Source organism: Dermacentor andersoni, chromosome 8 (assembly GCF_023375885.2).
Source record: "Dermacentor andersoni chromosome 8, qqDerAnde1_hic_scaffold, whole genome shotgun sequence".
NCBI lineage: Eukaryota > Metazoa > Arthropoda > Arachnida > Ixodida > Ixodidae > Dermacentor > Dermacentor andersoni.
Genome location: NC_092821.1, coordinates 114,342,241 through 114,357,347, shown reverse-complemented (window position 1 = coordinate 114,357,347; position 15,107 = coordinate 114,342,241). Strand labels below are relative to the sequence as shown.

At 42.5% G+C, this 15,107-nt stretch overlaps 1 protein-coding gene across 1 annotated transcript in view; it reads right to left on the bottom strand.

The window, feature by feature from the left end:
• The window catches only part of LOC126529199 (ubiquitin carboxyl-terminal hydrolase 43-like), a 79,930-nt gene that overhangs the window by 54,343 nt on the left and 10,480 nt on the right, over positions 1-15,107 (bottom strand). Inside the window, exons 2-3 of the mRNA XM_050176796.2 lie at positions 9,744-9,962; positions 4,124-4,213 (exon numbers count right to left, since the gene is read on the bottom strand). Of these exons, the coding sequence (XP_050032753.1) occupies positions 4,124-4,213; positions 9,744-9,962 (309 nt within the window). The remainder of the gene's footprint in view (positions 1-4,123; positions 4,214-9,743; positions 9,963-15,107) is intronic.

Below are 15,107 nucleotides of genomic sequence, written 5' to 3'. Positions count from 1 at the left end.
GTGTGCGGAACTGGTGTGCTTACTTACTAGTTGCTTGCTAGTTACCACTTACTAGTTGCAGGGCTAAAGTGCACTTCGTGCTTGGCCACACCATAACACACAGTTCAACGGTAAAACTTACTGGAAGGATAACCGGTGCTAGTGTCAGTGTCAATGGTACAGTGCTTCAGTTGGCACGAGAATGATCAGTACTAGTGCACACACTTGTCTATACTTTGTCCTTATGGATTTGAACAACCTTTCCATTTTCTTGTTTTGTCCTAATATTGTCGCCTCAAGTATGCTTTATGAAAATGATTCGCCTCATTTAACGTTCAATTTCTATTGTTTACAGAACATTACGAAGAGATATATCCTTTAAAACATCTAAAGTAGTCACTCGTCATGGATGTTGCTGCCCAAGAGCCATCCAGATATATATTACACTTCATACCTACATAAAGTTGAACCTCGATATAACGAACGTCAATATAACGAAATTCTTGTTATAACAAATTATTTAACTCTTTATAACTTCCCATCTGCAAAACACCATGTTTAGATACATGGTCAACAATATAACATCATATATCAATATAACGAAGATTTTTTATACACAATTTCAATATAATAAAATTTCACTGCCACTGCAAAGAAATACCGAGGCAATAAATGGAAACTTCCACAGACGCAGATGCTAAAATGGTTGAGTTAGCACAGTCAACCACAAAATTTCACGGAACACGAAATCTGAGAAAAAGCTGAATATCCACGCAGTCTCACAACGAAGCCTAGTATTCGCATTTGCGGCCACTACCAGTATATGTGAACAACATTGTGATGTTTGATTTTACTGACTACTGCTACAGGCTGCTCAGAAATCGAACGTTTCTCGAGATCCCGTAGTCCGTAAGCTTTTGTGGTTGACTGTTCATGCGGCTGCTTGCGAACGCACCTCTCGGATCACAAGCTGTGCAACCAAGAATGACCACCGAAGTGCAGTAGCGTCATGTTCCGTGCAAAGTCCAAGTGCAATGAGATCCTATCACGCCCCACATGCTTATGCTTTCGGTGCAAGTGAAAGTATGCGAGGGTGAGACTGTCAAGCTGAATAAATTTCTTTCCCACCCACATTTGTTTAGTTTTTTTTCACTTGCCCGATAATTAAGAAAAATTTTCTGCCCTTTCCGTAAGACAAATTAACTGGAAACTAACTTGCACAAAAGGTCACATTTCAACATAACAAAGCGAAATTTCCTATTTCATCAGCTTTGTTATATTGAGGTTTAACTGCAGCAAGCAGCACTACGGAAGCTATGCAAGTGGTGGAGTCGTAGACATCTCACAGTATGCGTTTTGCGACACAGTTGGCTCTAATTTGCAGTGCCTTTATATGAAATAACTATTCCCCTCTATTACAACTACAACTTGCATAAATATTTAAGGTTACATCAAATTACACAATATTGCATAATTGTGTAAGAAGTTGAAAACAGCTTCTTAACAAGAAAAAACGCATTTTTCGACACTTCAAGCTATCTGGGGAAACCAAAGCAAAAGCTGCCTACGTAGCTATCGCATCTGAATATAAAATGGCCATTCTCTCAGCCAAGAATTACTTTTTTTCTGAAACACTACCTCATCTGCTCACAACTAATCCTAAGAAGTTTTGGAACATTATTAACGTAAGCAAACCCACAGAAATTGTTCTGAAAACAGACGATGCATTTCCTGTCCCCCGTGAGCTTCGCTCAACGGTTTTTAACAACACCTTCCCGCTATCTTTTTCCGACGCTCTAATAGATACTTCACCGTCCCCACGAGCCTTTACGTACCCCGAGATGGAGCTGATTTCGATCAATTTAGATGGCATATACAATTTGATTAAGAAAGCTAAACTTTCTTCGTCGGCAGGTGTTGATACCATAAATTACAAATTCCTTAAAAGTACTGTAGCGTATTCATCTGCTTTCTTGTCCTATATTTTTACGCAGTCTTTGCAGAGTTCAACACTTCCGGACGACTGGAGGACGACAAAGGTGATTCCAGTCCACAAATTCAGTGATACACATAACCCCTTAAACTACCAGCCAATCTCCTTAACTTCTATTCCATGCAAATTATTACAGCACATAATCTACTGCAACCTGATTAGCTTTCTCGAGTCTAATCATTTTTTTGCGTCACAGCAGCATGGTTTTCGCAAAAATTATTCTTGTGAGACTCAATTATTAACCTTTACTAATGATTTGTCTTCCGCTTTAGATCGAGCTTCAGTTATTGACTGCATCTTCCTTGACTTCGCGAAAGCTTTCGATACCGTCTCACATCGACTACTATTACTGAAACTTTGCACACTCCATCTTGATTGTAATTTGCTTAAGTGGATTGAACGTTTCTTGCAGAATAGAACACAGTACGTTTCTGTTAATGATCATGACTCTAAATCATGCAATGTAACATCCGGTGTTCCTATGGGGTCAGTCCTAGGGCTTCTTCTTTTTCTAATTTATTTTAATGACCTGCCTGATTCTGTTACTTCTAGCATAAGGCTGTTTGCAGACGACTGCGTTCTGTACCGCATAATTTCTAATGAGTCTGACTTCTCCGTTCTTCAATCTGACTTAAATAAACTTTCTTCTTTGTGTGATGCATGGCTTATGAAACTAAACATTAACAAATGTAAAGCAATAAGGGTGTCTCGACAGATTAACCAGTCCATTTCTCAGGGCTATGATCTTAACGGTTGCCCTCTTCAGTTCGTCGACAGCTATAAGTATCTAGGCGTCCATATCACTAATAATCTGTCATGGCAGAAGCATATCCACCATGTTATTAACAAAGCTAACAATTCCCTTGGTTTTCTTAGGCGGAATTTCCACCTTGCTCCCGTTCTGCTAAAACTACTACTATATAAAACACTCGTGCGTTGTAAACTCTAATATGCTTCATCGATATGGGACCCGTACACTAGCTCGTTAACACAGTCCATAGAATCGGTTCAGAACCGCTCAGTTAGGTTTATCCTCTCTAACTACTATCGCTTAGCCAGCGTTTCTCGCATGAAGCAAATGCTTGAACTACCTCTCCTTTCTACTAGACGTCGAATTTCCCGCTTATGCCTGTTTCACAAAATATACTACACTAATAATGAGCTAAAAATGATGCTTTTTTCGCCACCGAGCCATTTGTCATTCCGTACTCATCATCGAATGAAGGTTGGGGTGCCACAGTGTAAAAGCAATGTATACCTCGAAGCCTTCATCCCGAAAACAAGTCAAGACTGGAATTGCCTTCCCGCATCCATCATCACTATCACAGACCATGATGTGTTCAAGTCAGCTATCTGTGACCATGTGCTGCCTCATTAGCTATTTTTTTTTTCTTTTTCTGTTGCCACTCCTCTCTGTAATGCCTGTACGGCCTTGAGAGTAAATAAATAAAATGAAATTTGTGCGCCTTTGTGCTCCCAGTATACAACACACTAGGTTTTGGCTAGAGCATAAGTGGTCCACCATGACCGCAGAAACATGTCATTCAATTGGTTGTGTGGTAGATAGGTTCAGATTTGCTACGCCTTCCATATGACAGACACGCCATATTTTACAGAACAAAAGTACAAGACGTAAATCAACCTACAAGACACCATACCTATATCTTTCTTTCATACCTGACACACTACTTTTTGGTCCAAGCAGCTAGAGAGGTCCTCTAAGTTTTCATAGCATCGCTTGCTTTGCATCAAATGAAGTGATATGACACGCCTACTCGAAATATTGAGACTAACGTATGCAGTTGGAACTCCATAAGAGAACGAAGGGTGCTGTCAATGCAAAACGCTTAAATGCTGAAAAAAAAATGCTGTGTAACTAGCATGCAGCACAGCTAAACGACAAGGAACAGTAAAAAGCAGCTGCAATTTATTTCTCAATGAAAGTCGAGCCAAATCACTGAAAACCCCATGTGCCTTCTATAATTTCTGTGGTTATTGTATGACCAAAGTGCCAGATTTCTCTGGTAATTGAGATTGCAAAACAACACGCGTCATGATCAGAGATTGCAATATCCAGTGATTAAGAGTAATAAGTACGTGCCTTGCCATGCACGCTTCATGCCGGCGGGAATGTGCAATGATAACGCCTACCTGGTCGAGTGGAATGTGGCACTCGGTGGCTATCCGGAGTCGCACTTGCTCCATCGGCGCCCCAAAGTCCATGTGGAAGGCCAGCTTCGTCTTTGAAAAAAAAAAGAAGAAAAAAAGGAACGTTGAAATTTCTTTCTTTCTATCCCACAATTTATTTCCGAAGCCCAGTGCACTGATGTCTGTCAGGCGCGACTCTCCAAGCCCTCAAGGTTCCAACTCGCCTGATCTCTTGCACTGGCCCATTCGCCGCCGGTGTTAGACATCTTTAGCGGAGTGTCACTTACGGACTGCTTCACTCACATTTCGTTCACTCAGGTGCGTGAAATGCAAACGGAAATGCAAACCGATGCAGGGAACAACACTGATCTTGCTGGGTTTTTTTAACAAGTGCGACTTCCAGAGACACCAGCGACGAGCAGTCAGGTTAGCTGTAATATGAGAATGAAACCAAGTATAGATGCACCCTCATTCTTCACTCAAATGGCTTCGTAGCAGAGTGTTCTTCTATGTTCAGCCGCTGGCATTGCGTTGTACACACAGTGCGTTAAGTGCTCCCACAATGTAGATGTGTGCAACTTGTTCAAATCCACTGATCTTAGCAGAGCAGATTGTAAAAATATATTTTAAGAATTTATTAATACTAGCATAAGTATAGAAAGCTCTGTGCAGGATTAATTTCACTGAACTTCCTCACAAGCTGAGTGATCCAGAGTAGTTTGGTTAGCCTCTTGATGCCAGTTGTGTTATGCATGCTGAACTTCTGACGAGGTAAACAGATTTGCCAGGTTCGTTATATAGTGGTTCTAAAAGAGATCACGTTGGACCGTACGGAACAGGAGAACGCACTTCCAGCCACGAGCCCCCTTCACAGTTCGGTAAAGCAATTAAGCATCCTTGTGCATTAATGACAATAGCGGTTCGAAAGAGAATAAGCCCGAGAGCGACCAAAACAACTAGGTGCTTTATTTCCGGAAGCGGTATATGAAGGCATGAGGAAGGAATACACACGAAAAGGCGAAAACGATCAGCATGATAGATATTCTATTTATTTTGTCAATAGGGAGAGCGATGGAGAGCTGATGCATATGTCCCTGCACGTGAAGACGCTAAAGGTTTCAAAAACCTCGCATGCACGCTGCTCGCGGCATACTTGAGTAGGGATGTGCGAATATCAAAATTTTCAAATACATATAGAATACGAATACTGAGCTTCGAACATCAAATCGAGTATCGACTAATGATATGCGCATGCACTTCTTACCAAGTTGGGTTATATTAACACCTTGGAACATCGCAGATACAGCGCTAAAAAATTACACTAGTAAGCCACTATAGCAAAAGATTGTGTATTTGGCTTACATTAACTTGGAAAATTTAGTACTTACTACTAGCTGTCTGTTCTCTCCAACCTATGCCTTATTATCATCATCAAAGGCCTGTTAACTCGGAGGCATTCGATCCTATGCCAGCCGTCATTCATCGCATTTGCTGTCAAGCAATAAGCTCAGGATTGCGAGCGGTGGTGCAAAAGAGTGTATGTACCCATGCTATCTGCAAACCTATGCCCCTTGATAGGCCAGCTTTACCACAAAGCTTAGACTCCTGGTGGCTAAGTGTGGTTTGCAGGCGAAATTTTTCCAGCAGCACAAGATTATCGCAAAATTCAGTACTAAATCAGATACATATTCTTAGATTAAATAGATACAAACGCTAAGAACCCTGCTTGCTCCTACACAGCTGGCAACATATTCTATTTGTTTAGAATATTCGCATCCCCAAATGAATGTTCGAAAACTTTCGAATGCCTAGTTTTCAAACCGAATACGAATATTTAAAAAATAATATTTGATAATGTTAGAAATATCCGTACATTCGCATGCCCCTACTTTTCAACTGTTCTGCACTGTCCAAAGATGGGGAAACACAACCATGCTCGCGTAGCTCACTGACACAGCTTCTTGTTTGAGCAACGAAAAGCACTTGCAATTGAGTGGAATCTCGTTTGCGAACCTCCATGCAACACTCAAAAACACAATGCGCATGCTTTTTAGAGCAGGACTGTTGGGGATGCGTACGTCAGCTCTCCGACCCCCTCTCCATCAACAAAAGAAATAGAAAACCTGTCGTGCTGATCCCTTTTTTCCTTTTCATGATTCATTCCTCATGCGTTTATGTGCATATCACTCCTGGGAATAAAGGATTTGATTGTTACTCAGCACTGTGGTTCTCTTGCTGTGTCCTGCATTGCACTGCTTAAAACTGTTGTTTGACAAGACGTGCCAACCGGCTCTAACGAACTAGCTCTTAATGAACCGAAGAGCTTATTAGCGAGCCATCTCGCTGCACCAAAGCTGCTTTTCTAGGCAAGGCATAATCCTGACACCATTTTAGAATATATAGAGGGCTATTTTCTTTTTCTCTTTTTTTCACATTCCAACAGCTGACCACACCACAGCAGGAGGTAACTTAGAGCTATACGTTGTAAGAAAGGTTAGGAAAACATCTGGGAAAAATTTAAACAAAGACCAAATCCATATCAAGTCAACCTAATACAGTAAAACCCTGTTAATTCGGATCTCATGGGAGCAAAAAAAGAAAGATGTCTCAATTAACCGAATTATGAATTATTAAGGGTATCAAGAAAGCAATAAAACAATACCAACTTGCCTTTAATCTAACAGATTGTCTGTGCATCGCAATTTAGCCAGCACATTTGATGCCAGCAAGTGGGCTGCAGTAGAATCCCTCTTCATCCTTAACAGCTTCTGTCGAACTGTAATAATCAAATCTAAACGACTACTCGCTGCGACTACTGCGGATGAAACTGTGGTCGCTATTGACATGCTCACGGACGGTGACTACGCAGTTCTGAACGCGCACTGTGTCAAATGAAACTACCATTTGCTGTAACCGCCGCGGATGAAATTCTGGATGCTATCGATGCGATCATGGATGGCAACTGATGCAGTTATGAAGGTGTGTGGCCAATGCAACAACATTCATGGCGGTGAACGCAAGAGTAATGGCCAGGAAGCCACAAACAGGCACGAAGTGTTCCGGCGTTCTCGTCATTCACGTACTATTTTCGTTGACGACTATGACAATGCCGATTTGGCTGCCTTGTTTTGGTTGGACGCTAGTGCAGCATTTGCTCGTTTGTGTCGCACGTTTGCAACGCTCCGTGCTCGCTGTCAGAGTTGTACAAAATAACAGATGTGGAGCATGTCCAGATTAACGAGAGTTTGATGCCGATAATGCATACATTTGCTGGGACCAGAGGATGAGTTTGAATCATCTGATCTTCCGAATTAACGAGGTTTTACTGTAATTATCATTGGTTAAAAATTTTTCGCTTAAGTGAGGTGTTTGGGGCCACAATCTGGCGACCTCGTCGTCTTGAGGTCACCAGTGACAGTGTCGTTTTTGTTTAGCTTTTAAAAACACGACCTGTCCATTTGAGAAGTGAAGAACAGGTTATGGAATCACACATAATGCACGACAGTTTTAAACACACATGAAATGTCTAATGTGACAGATCACCTGCAGTCCACGCGTTTGGGCATAGAGGCTTTAGAAACAGGAAGAGGCTGGGCATAACGGTTTACGATAAGGGGTGCAAACAACTGCAGGCTTGAAGTGATTTTTCAGGAAGCAAGCACAGATAGAAGTGGTGAACAAGATGATAACGGCGAGTCGAGAGGTGCGCTACAGTCGACAGTGAAGGAACAGTTTGCAAGGTGGTAACAAATTGCAGCGTTGAGCTCAGCTCGGCAGTCAGTTCAGCTTTTTTTATCTTACTGGTGCATTTTCACTTCTATCCAGCAATTATTGACACTTCATGCTCCTTTCCTCAGTGCCCTTAGCGTTTCACAGGAGCTTCACAGCTGGCGTTCTGACAGTTAACACGCAGAGGCGTGTTTTCGTGATGTGAGGGGCATGGCGCTTCACTGCACGAACCCTGCTCCGATAGGTACCGCAACGACTACTATGTATAGGAAAACAATGGCACAAGCTGGCAGGACAATTCGTTCCAGCAGGCAAAGCTGTCTAACCTGAGGTCTTAGAATACGGCTGCTTCTGTGCACCAGTGTGTGCAATTGGAACACAAACATGCGTAGACATATTTCTCCAGTTGGTGTTCGAATTCTAACACAACTACAGTTAATGTGAGTAATGTTCTTCTGAAAACGTATTACAGCTAAAGAAATCAGTATTTATAAGTGTAATAATCAACGATGGCGAAATATTGACCGGAGTGTTCGCATAATGGATATTGGAATAAAATGTGCCAAGCGCCTCAATGAGCTGGCTTGCCCGCAGGGAATGCTTAAGCATGTTCTGTTTCGCTTGCTGTGGCATGCGCCATTGGTCTAATGGTTAGAGCATCGGGCGGCTGTGCAAGGGGTCGTCTGTTTAAATTCTGGTATTCTGCAATATTATTTATATTTACTTATTAAATATGATATATTTATTTGGAATGTCATGGCGACTAGTGGTCACAGGGGCAGACACCCAGCAGCACATATCGGCCCGCACTTACTGCTGCACAATCTTCGCGATCGGCCCACGGTAAGAAGCTAGGAACATACCCAACCCAGTGAAGTGGTGGTAATTCGCTCAGAAAGACCTTGTATTTAAAGAAATGCCCCAGACCTCTGTGGCTCTGGTTCCATTAAGTAGTGCAAACAGCAGCTATGTAACCACGATTATCAAAAAATCTTTCTATATGCTTTTGCCTTTGTTTCTTGAACATTTGAAGCTTACATTATGAATTACATAATTTTTCATTGTAGCTAGGCAGGATTCCTGGCCGCATCCCATATACACACTCTACACTTCACACAAGTATACACAAAAGAGATTTCATGACACCACTAACTTTGTCAAACATGGATATTTACCGATGCGGGAAAACAATTTACCAGAGCAAGTATCATGTGCTCGGTCGCACAAAAGCATACTTGGTGCAGTGGCTAAAGCATTCAGCCAGAAACCCAGCGATCGTTCATTTGACCCTTGCTTGAATCTCCTTTTTTTTATGGGAAGTCATGCCATACACGAAACCAAAGCATGACAAACAAATGAATGAACATGATCAGCCTCACATCTAAGCTAATAACTATGGAATTGATTGATCAACGACATAGTATGTTCATAATTACAGGATGCACACTGTAACCTGACAGGATGAATCAAGATGCATGCAGATACAACAATGGGTCACGTGCACTACTGCTTGCATCATCCCAACAGGTAGCGCTGTTCCTCCTCCTGTTAAAATTAAACTGCAGGCTTTAACGTTTGAAACTGCGCAAGGGGTCATGAGGGGTGTCGTAGTGGAAGGCCTGGGATTAATTTTGACCATTTAGGGGTCTTTAAAACACACTTAAACCTAAGTGACATGACAATTTTTACATTTCGCTCCTCTGAAAATGTGGCTGCATCAGTCTGGGATCCAGCCCTCAACCTTGAGCTCATTAGCGGAGCAACACGGCCACAGCGGGTGCCCTGCTGTTTGCAGTAAGGAAAAAAAGGTTTGCACCCTGAGAACAGGACACTGTCACCCTGGTTAGCGCCAAAGAGTGGAATGCAGGAGGTAACAAAAAAAATTGGCTCTCACAGGCGGGGAGTTGCGTGGGACAAAGTGAACATGACAGAGCCACTGGCTTGCCGCCGGTATGGGCAGCGAGAGACAGACGAATGGGTCGAAGGTGTTGCTCTGCTGGCCACAGCGCGGGCACGTCAGCCGGAGACGAAGCTGACCGGCAAACAGCGATGCAACGGGGCTCCCCTGCCATGGTGTCGCTGCGCCGCCGCCTTTCACCGAGGACGATCGGCTCTGAAACAGCAGCACGACAACCTTAAGCACATCTCACAGAGCAAAGGGTGAAAGCGATTTAACACATTCGCTGCAGCGGCACTATTTGAACTCTCGATTCCTGTGCGTCACTTGTCATATTTTGCTCTGGTGCATCATGACCCGCTGGTGAGTCACCGGGGAGTTGTGCCCCTCAAGGTGCAGAGAGATGGTGCCACAATGCATCGCACCAGAAGTGACAAGAACTTTATTTCTAACAAAAGACGCCGCGTAACCACTGCAGAATAGCCCCGTACAGCCTGCACAGTAGAAGTAACTGCCTGGACCCCCTCCCCACTTGACGCAGGCTGCAATGAACATGTTAAAAGGACACCACCACTTGTTGAACATGGTAATAAAAATATTCCAGACTTGTAGACAATGCTGCTGCAAATGTACGAGCCAAATGTTATTTCTTTGCATGCAGCAGGCAGCCTGCAACCTTTTAACGTGGACCGCTTGCCCTCTCCTGCAGCTTTTCAATGTCCCACTTTCTTTATTTTCCGCCCTAGACGACGTCAGCGATGACGTTACATGGGGCACAACAGCTGATAGACGCTACCCACTGAGCAGACACACATGTGCAACTTTCCAGAATCAGATTGCAAGAACCGTAGCAAACAAACACGACATGGTGTAAAGACTGTCAGTTAACAGACAAACATATCAGAAGGGAAGCCATAAAAAGTAAACAAGTCTTCTGGCCTTCGTCACTTCGTGCTACAAACTGATAATATGGTACCACAGAAACAAGGAGAATAAAAGAATGGCACAGTAGGCAGGGCACTGCTACGAGCGCTGCCCTTGCAGAAAGCAACCGATGAGTTGATGGCGAATGGGAAAAATAAACGTTGCCCTGTTCAGATCTTCATTCATATTAGATTCTTTTCCAAAATTCCTTGAAAGGCATCGCACTCATTCCATTGTGCTGCTCAGATTTCAAAAGAAGCCATTTAAGAGCCTCTTTAAGACAGATAGCGCAAAAGTCATTAGAGGGTATTGCAGGAATGTGTGCCAAGTGGATGAATCTGTGACGAAGAACAGTACAAGACAGCTAAAGAAAATCTGGAATACCAGTGGCGTTAAGTTGGGGAGACGAATAGAATTAATGGATAGTAGCACTTTCTTGGGGAAGTAAATTTCTTCTAAGCTTTGATAGTTTGTTAATACGAAACTTGGACATTAACAGCTGAGAATAAATACAGCAATAAGGTTGAAAATAATTAGTTTGGTAGCACCACCTACCATGTAATTTCAAAGAGGAAGCTAATGAAATCTATCTATTCATCTATAAGGTTGAATATATTATAGGATACAAACAAAACCATATCTTGAAGTCATCAGTTTCAGGGATACCGCCACTTTCGCGTGATGTTGCATCCAGCGAGGCGATGCAGTGTAACTACGGGCGTTGTTGTTGGATTAGCCAATCAGAGTCTACTGAAACTGGTCGATTCAGAGTACAGCTGTACTCCATACATTATGAAAAAAAAGCAAGTTTGTATGTAAAGTTAGCTGAACGGGTTATAGGTTAAACATGTAGCAACAGGATCATGTAGTTTCCGTATAATGAAAAAGCCAGTAGCGTGCCCAGTAACAATTCAATGCACAACTACGATAGCGTGCGTGTTATATGCAACAAATTAATTTACAAGTTTATGATTAGCCATAAAAGCTATAAAGTCTTTTTTCCAAGCTGCTCAGTTAAGTCTACCATAGTACCAGCCCTTGACACTCCAAACGCCTTCTGCACACATCAAAAGAAACAAAAAGAAATAAGCCACAGCAAACTGCGTTTACGGCTTTGATGTTGGCAGTGAATGAGGCAGCATTGCTACACGTCAACGCAAGCAGCCAAGACTCAAATCTGCAATCTCCGACCGAGATAAGGAGCCTGCACAGCCATTTCCCGCTCGAGTGCGAAGCAGCCACTATCTAACCACAATGGGGATTCCGACCTGTTGACAGCGATATCTCCAAATTCCTATCTCTCTCCCAGAGAGCTCCTGGCCTGTAGTAAACAAAAGACAAGGTGTGAATGGGGCCAGCAATCGTGCGCACGAGCCTTGTGACAGAATGTCGTTAATGTGTCACGCTTGACAAAAACAGCACTAACAGAGATGAGGACAATGAAAATAAGGTATATAGCTTCACCTACAAGCATTGGCTCTCCAACTAAGTTTATTCCCGAAAAAAAAAAAAGGCAAACATATACATACACTTGACGCAGACAAATGAACAAACTTCTACTTAGCAAAGGCAATAAGATATGGCAAGCTTTGATGAGAATATCTTTGACAAGTTATTCAATAAGAAAACGATTAGATGATAAACTCAGCAAAGATAAACAATGATACATGAATAACTTTCTAGTTGAGAGTCAGTGCGTGTTTGTGAACCTACCTTAATTTCTTAGCCCTCGTCTTTGTCAGCGCTGTTCTTGTGAAGTATAAACCTACACTAACGTGACCAAGTTTCCCTGCTACTGCTATTGTCAATGTGCACGGAGGCACCTATTCAACAAAAGTTATCTGCAGCCAACATATCCGCACAACAAAGCATAGCGTTTCGATGGAAGTCCTCAGCGCAAGGGCAGGAAGCCCATTATTGGTGTCGAAAATTGATCATGGCTAACAGACAAAGACTGACACAAGTGCTTGTGTCAACAGCGTCCCTCTCTTCGTCTTCCTTTAGACTCATACCAACTAGCTCTGTATGGCCTACCTATCAGGCAATGCTAAACTTGCATGCTCTAGGAGACTTTCACGGTAATGCTGTTCAAATGTAAGTCGAAACCAACTCAACTGACTTCAAATGCTCCAGCAATTTTAGACATTATCAATACATATGCTCAACAGAGCCGCATGTTTCAGACCATTTGTTGTTCGTGAGTAGGATAAACACTTGTGTCTCCAAGTACACAACGATATCTAGTCATAGTTGACGCCTTCAATCACCTACCGCGATACCGGATGATGAATCATCATTGGACGTCATCATTCTTGATTCCCTGTCACAATATTTTTCATTGCTGTTACTGCAGGAAGTGACATAATTGAGTGACTTTACAAACTACAGTTATAAAGAGTTCCTTGAGCCATGTCCTACAGTGACCCACATTTTCAAAACGAAGCTGGATTTGGTGTCGCTGCCGAGTTGGACACTATCTCGGCGGACACATTTGTGGATATATAATGCCACATGGCACATAAAATTACATGAAAGTACCCGCAAAGCGACTTATGTTAATCCTAGTATGCTGACTAAGTATGTGCACCTCAGTTCTGCCCAACAAAAAAACATAACGTCCAACATAAAGCCTCAACGTATAATGCCGGCTCACAGGCATCTCTAAAGCACACCGATCTGTTAACATTTACTGGCTTCTCTATTTTACTTAGGTTTCGTTTATTTAGCCATTATGTACATGCCACTAGGGGCATGCCTATTCTTGGCCAATCCTTATGAGTGGGTATGGTCCAAGTGTGACACACAAAGTAGGGTATCCCTAAAGGTTGTTTGATATGTGTCATACTTTTCTGTGCCATACATCTCTCGTGACCATTCTTCCCTCGACAAGCATCACACATTGCCTTCGCACCCGTCACATCGCTGTGTAAGTGTCTCACAGTGTGCATCCACCTGAGTTGGCATTTTGGCACAGCTTGTGAACGATACAGTACATAAATACAAAAGATTGTATGAGAATAAAGTTGACCTTTGTGGAGGATAAACATAAACATTCCATAGATTACTTGTTACATGGCATGAAAGTAAATAACAATTGTATGCATCACTGTTAGTTGTAAAGCTTTTAATGAACTGCTTTACTTAAGCTTTGTTTCACAAATTCCAGCATGTGCATTGGATTTGCTTATTCTTTTCTTATTCAAAAACTTTAACACAAGATGTTGTGCTTGCCGCTGCTTCGTTTGCACTGTAACCTAGTAACAAGAATGCATTCTTTGGTCGGTATTATGCAGGAGGACACTTCGAATTGTTTCTTCACATGGTTTTTTCCAACTTATTGTTGCCAACAAGTTGCCAAAACCAATACAGGACATCAAATCTCCAATGACAAGGTGTGCATGCAACAACAGTTTGTCCTTTTTTAAACAAAGCAGACAGCAAGGAAGTCAAGTATTTCAGTGTATAATGCAGGCCAAAAAACTGCTGTCATTTCTGGCAAATTCGAGTACAGGCAATACAGCAGCACGCAAGAATTTTTTGTCTTCTAAAACACGAATAGCTTGCTTCAGTTTTCTCGCCTGTTCTCATGGTCGGTGGCTGGCAGTAGGAGGTCGGAACAACAATGCTGACGCGGAGGGCATGTGTGCTTGTGTTACGGGGCGAGTTTGTTGCCAAACACTAAATGACGTCGCTCTTTGAGATGCACAAGCTGTCCACCTATACTACCGCTAAAGATGCGCTGGTTAACAGCCCTCTTCTGTATGAAATTACACAGTGAAACTACAAATGCTACCTAAATGTCCTCACAGCAACACATATATATTACCAAGCTCACCATTCCTTTAATAAACTGAAAAGCTTTCTTGAAGCATTCGACTATTCACTTGCATTGGCAGTCACCATCGATGGTTACTGCACAAATTTTTTAACACATCAGAACAAAAGCACAGGTCACTGCATCTTGCTATGTTCTAAACGTCATACTCATGCTGAGCTATCCATATAAGGATGCTCTTTTCCCAAATGCCAGCGACATCCTGGCACAGAGCACGATGCACCCAGTCGCAGCAGCTGTTCCCAACATTGCTGCGTGAATCACTCTCGCTTAACAACTGTCAAGGCCACCGCGGCATAACTTTCCCTCCAAACCACACTGGCTGCATGGTGGCTGTTTCGAATGCCTGTCAAAACGGCGAGCAACTTCGATGGAACCATCCGAAATTATGACACACGACAATGCTTGATGACACACATCTTTTTGCTGATGACGTTATTGAAACGCTGAAAGCATTACTCATTCAAAAGGCTCTGTTATAAAGGATTCAGCTTTGCAGAGCGTGTACAATCCGTGTCTTTTGCCGAGTAAGAAATGGGAGCATAATCTCTGCTCAAGCAAGCACTGAGATAAAAAAAAGTATTACTACTACCTGATTAACT